This window comes from Corvus kubaryi, unplaced genomic scaffold, assembly GCF_017639235.1.
Source record: "Corvus kubaryi isolate FWS band 111438036 unplaced genomic scaffold, C.kubaryi_AGA036_p1.0 37373, whole genome shotgun sequence".
In the NCBI taxonomy this organism is placed as follows: domain Eukaryota; kingdom Metazoa; phylum Chordata; class Aves; order Passeriformes; family Corvidae; genus Corvus; species Corvus kubaryi.
In genome coordinates this window covers 414693-419083 of record NW_024581121.1, presented here as the reverse complement: position 1 = coordinate 419083, position 4391 = coordinate 414693, and the positions used below count along the sequence as shown (strand labels likewise).

General features: G+C 66.5%; 1 protein-coding gene across 1 annotated transcript in view; it reads left to right on the top strand.

Moving 5' to 3' along the window:
- PEAR1 (platelet endothelial aggregation receptor 1) overlaps nt 1-4245 on the top strand; it is a 9182-nt gene extending 4937 nt beyond the window's left edge. Inside the window, exons 10-22 of the mRNA XM_042034608.1 lie at nt 402-576; nt 1049-1169; nt 1244-1407; nt 1498-1600; nt 1678-1824; nt 1913-2041; nt 2257-2385; nt 2462-2677; nt 2756-2865; nt 2959-3079; nt 3254-3313; nt 3572-3760; nt 3975-4245. Of these exons, the coding sequence (XP_041890542.1) occupies nt 402-576; nt 1049-1169; nt 1244-1407; nt 1498-1600; nt 1678-1824; nt 1913-2041; nt 2257-2385; nt 2462-2677; nt 2756-2865; nt 2959-3079; nt 3254-3313; nt 3572-3760; nt 3975-4126 (1816 nt within the window). The 3' untranslated portion in view covers nt 4127-4245. The remainder of the gene's footprint in view (nt 1-401; nt 577-1048; nt 1170-1243; nt 1408-1497; nt 1601-1677; nt 1825-1912; nt 2042-2256; nt 2386-2461; nt 2678-2755; nt 2866-2958; nt 3080-3253; nt 3314-3571; nt 3761-3974) is intronic.
- Nucleotides 4246-4391: the final 146 nt, after the last annotated feature.

Sequence of the window (4391 nt, the reverse complement as noted above, 5' to 3'; positions counted from 1 at the left end):
CCCCAATCCCACCCCAGCATCCCCATCCCATCCTGGCACCCCATCCCACCCCAACATCCCCAATCCCACACCAGCATCTCCATCCCATCCTGGCAACCCATCCCACCCCAACATCCCCATCCCACCCAGCTCCTCCCACCATCCTCACCTCTTCCACCATATTCATCTTCTCCCATCATCCTCACCCCCTCCATCCTCATCTCCCTCTGCACCAACCTCACCCTCTCCTGCCTCCTCCCCCCACGATGCCCCTGCACCCTCACCCAGCAGTGTGTGTGACCAGGAACACTTCAATCCCCACCTGGGGCAGGTGCTTTGTGCTCCCCTGTTTGCAAAGCCCCTTCCCAGCACAGCCAGTGCCCCATACTGGGAGCACTGGGGTTCTGAGCGTGCACCCCCAGTTGCCACCCAATGCTTGGGGAGTGCGTTTGCCTCCCTGGCTGGGCTGGGCTCTACTGCAATGAGAGCTGCCCCCCTGGCTACTTCGGGCCCGGGTGCCTGCAGAGCTGCCTCTGCCTCCATGGGGGGGTCTGCAATGGGACCACCGGCCACTGCCACTGCCCCCCTGGCTACACGGTGAGGGGCACGGGGGGCTCCTGGGGCAGCATGGGGGGAGAGTGGGGGTCTGGGTGGTGCTGGAGGGATCATGGGGGCTCTGGATGGTTCTGGGGGGAATCGGGGTGTCTGGATGGTTTGGAGGCTAGGCAAACGTGGGGGTCTGGGCACCCCTGGGGGAATCGTGGGGGTCTGGGCATCCTCGGGGATGGGTTGGGGGTCTTGTTATCTCTGAGGGCAGTTTCAGGGTCTGGGCATCCTCTGGGGGGGACAGAGTATGTGGGCATCCTTGGCGGGCGACTTGGAGGTCTGGGCAACCCCGGGGAGAGCTTGGGGCTCCCATGGGAGAATGGGGGTTTGGGGGTTCTCCACTTCCCCTGCAGCACCAGGTTACCAAGAGAAGCTGGGCGGTCCCTGGACACTTTGTGGGGGTCCTTTCCCCAGCCCTGGGCAGGGGTCCTGTCTGTCCTGAATTCTTGGTCCCCACACCCAGGACGAGCACTGCTCCTCCCTGTGTCCCTCCAACACCTTCGGGACAAACTGCTCAGGGCACTGCTCCTGCCAGCATGCCCTCGCCTGCTCCCCGCTCGACGGCTCCTGCTTCTGCAAGGAAGGTGGGTGCACACCGGGGTCTGGGGGGTCCCAGTCCCCAGCCCCACACCCACCCCACTGTCCCCTCCTCCCACAGGCTGGCATGGACCTGACTGCTCGATGCCGTGTCCTGCTGGTACTTGGGGTCCCAGCTGCAACCGGAGCTGTGACTGTGCCCATGGGGCAGCCTGCGACCCCCAGAGCGGGACCTGCCACTGCCCCCCGGGCTGGCAGGGCCCTCACTGCCTGCAGCCCTGCCCGGTGAGTCCTTCTGGCTGTGCTGGCGCTGCTGGCACTGGGGTTCGGTGGCACCGCCCTGCGCTGACTCCCCAGCCTGTCCCCTTGCTCCAGAACGGGACATTTGGGGCAGGCTGCGGGGAGCGCTGCGTCTGTGCCCACGCTGATGGCTGTGACCCGCTGACGGGAGAGTGCCACTGCCTGCCCGGCTGGACAGGTAAAGGGGACACCGGGCTTTGGGGGGACTCCCCTGTGCCCTCAGCCATTGAGCTTCATCCCTCACTCTCCCTGCAGGCCCGCAGTGCAAGCAGGGCTGTGCCCACGGCTCCTGGGGCCGGGGCTGCCGCATGTCCTGCTCCTGCCGCAACGGAGCCTCCTGCTCCCCCCAGGACGGATCGTGCACCTGCGCCCCGGGGTACCGCGGCCCCACCTGCCAGCGCCGTGAGTCAACGCCCCCCAAATCTCCAGGTTGCTCCCAGCCTGGTCCTTAAGCCCTGAGCTGAGGCCAAGCCCGCCCCTCTCTCCCCAGCCTGTCCCCCCGGCCGCTACGGCAAGCGCTGCTCCCTGAGCTGCTCCTGCGCCAACGGCTCCTCCTGCCACCCCAACAACGGCTCCTGCCTCTGCACCCCGGGCTGGCAGGGCCCCCGCTGCTCCCAGCGTGAGTGGGGGCTCGGGGGGCTCAGGGCTGAGGGGTGTGGGGAGAAAGGTGCCCGTGATTCAGATGGGGGGTCTGGAGGGAGCAAGAGAGAGAAGTGCCCGTGGCCACCTGGGTGACCCCTGGGCAGTTCTGGCCCCTGTGGACCTCCACGGTCCTGACCGCCTTGTGGCCAAATGGTGCCGGTGTGGAGCTGTATGGTACCCCTGTGTCCCCAGCCTGCAGCCCCGGGACCTTTGGGCTCCAGTGTGAGCAGCTCTGCCGCTGTCCCCACAACGCCACCTGCGACCCCACCAACGGGACGTGTCCCTGCGCCCCAGGCACGACTGGGCCCCACTGTGAGGCTGGTGAGTGGGGGCAGAGCGGGAGCTCCCCGGGTTCCCTCGCCCACCCTAAGGACTGACACTCCTCCCCACCCCACAGGGAACCCTGACCAGCCCTACACCATCGAGCCAGCCCCCCCTGCAGCCTACAGCCCCCTGGGCATGGTGCTGAGCCTGGTGGCCCTGGTGGTATTGCTGGTGGCCGTGGTGGTGGCAACCCTGTGCTACCATCACCGGCAGAGGGGGAAGGAGCGGCGGCACCTGGCCGTGGCCTACAGAGCAGGACAGACGGACACCTCTGACTACATGGTGCCAGGTCAGCCCGGCGTGGTGCTGGAGATGCGGCCCCAGCCCCGGTGCCCCTCTTGCACCAGGCTGACTCCTGTCCCTCCAGATGTGCCACCAAGCCACCACGCGCACTACTACTCCAATCCCAGCTACCACACCCTGTCCCAGTGCCCGCTGCCAGCCCCCGGCCCCCAGGACAGAGCCAGCTCCCTCAAGGTATGGCAGGGTGTGGCACAGGACAGCACAGTGCGGCATGGGGCAGCACTGCCACCACCCTCGGGGCCAACTCGTCCCCTCTCTGGGCTTCAGGTGCCTGGCACCCAGCTCTTCCCTAGCATGGAGAGACCCTACAGCCCTTACGGCCCCGAAGGCAATGCCACACTGCCTCCCGACTGGAAACACCTCGGGGCATCAGCCCTGGGCCCAAGGGGTAAGGAGGAGTGGGGGGCAGCTCCACTGTGGATCTTGGCCAGAGTGGGGTGGATCCCTGAGTCCCCTCCCTGCTCAGGATCCACGGGGAAGGGGCTGGGATGGGGTGGGTGGAGAACGTTCATACTGGGGGGAAGACAAAGCAGAGGGGACCCCAAACCTGCCCTCTTAACAGGGGGGCAGCTGGACCGGAGCTACACCTACAGCCACGGCCTGAGGAAGTGTGACAGCAAAGGTGGGAGTGGGATGGGGAGGGTAGGGAAGAGACAGGGATGGGATTGGGATGGGATGGGATGGGGATGGGGAGGGGGATGGGATGGGATGGGATGGGATGGGATGGGATGGGATAGGATGGGATGGGATAGGATAGGATGGGATGGGATGGGGTAGGAAAGGGATGGGGCTGGGACTTGCCTGAGACACAGCCGGACACAGCTGCTCCTTCCCCCCTGTGCTCCCCGCCATGGGGGGATCCCCAACTCCTTCCCTCCAGAGCACCCCTGGGAGGGGCTGGGGGCCAGCGCCAGCTCCCTGGCCAGCGAGAACCCCTACGCCACCATCAAGGAGCTGCCCCCTGCCACTGCCAAGGCCCACGAGGCCGGCTACATGGAGATGAAATCCCCCGTCCGGCGGGAGATGTCCTACGCCGAGATCGGGCTCCTTGAGGAGCCACCACAGGAGGGTACGGCTGGCGTTCCCCTGGCCCTGGTGGCCCTGGGCGGTGGGGACACAACCCCAGTGATGGGGAGGACAGCCCCAGGGAGGAACCGGCCTCGGTGACAGGGGCTGCATAGCGCTGGGGGGGACGTGACCCTGGGGACAGGGGACATTGGCGGTGGGGGCTGCACGACCCTGGGGGGAATGTGTCCCCTTGCAGCCTTCTCTTTACCCCACAGAGAGTTGTCCTGAAGGGCCTGACGGCCCCCCCCACAGAGACCCCCCCAGCCACTACGACTCCCCCAAGAACAGCCACATCCCCAGTCACTACGACGTGCCACCCGCCCGCCACTACCCCCCATCCCCGCCACTGCGCAGGAAGGACCGCTGAGGGACGAGGGACCAACCTCGAGGGGACGGGGGATCCCTGCGGGGACTGGAGAACCCTGGGACCGTTCCTGTCCCTGAGCACGGGGCCGCGGGTGGTGAATAAAGGGTGTTTGGTGGGCAGTGGGGGTGTTTGGTGTGGGTGTTTGGTGTGCGGTGTTTGGTGTGCAGTGGGGGTGTTTGGTGTGCACTGTGGGTGTTTGGTGTGCAGTGGGGGTGTTTGGTGTGCACTGTGGGTGTTCGGTGTGCGGTGGGGGTGTTTGGTGTGC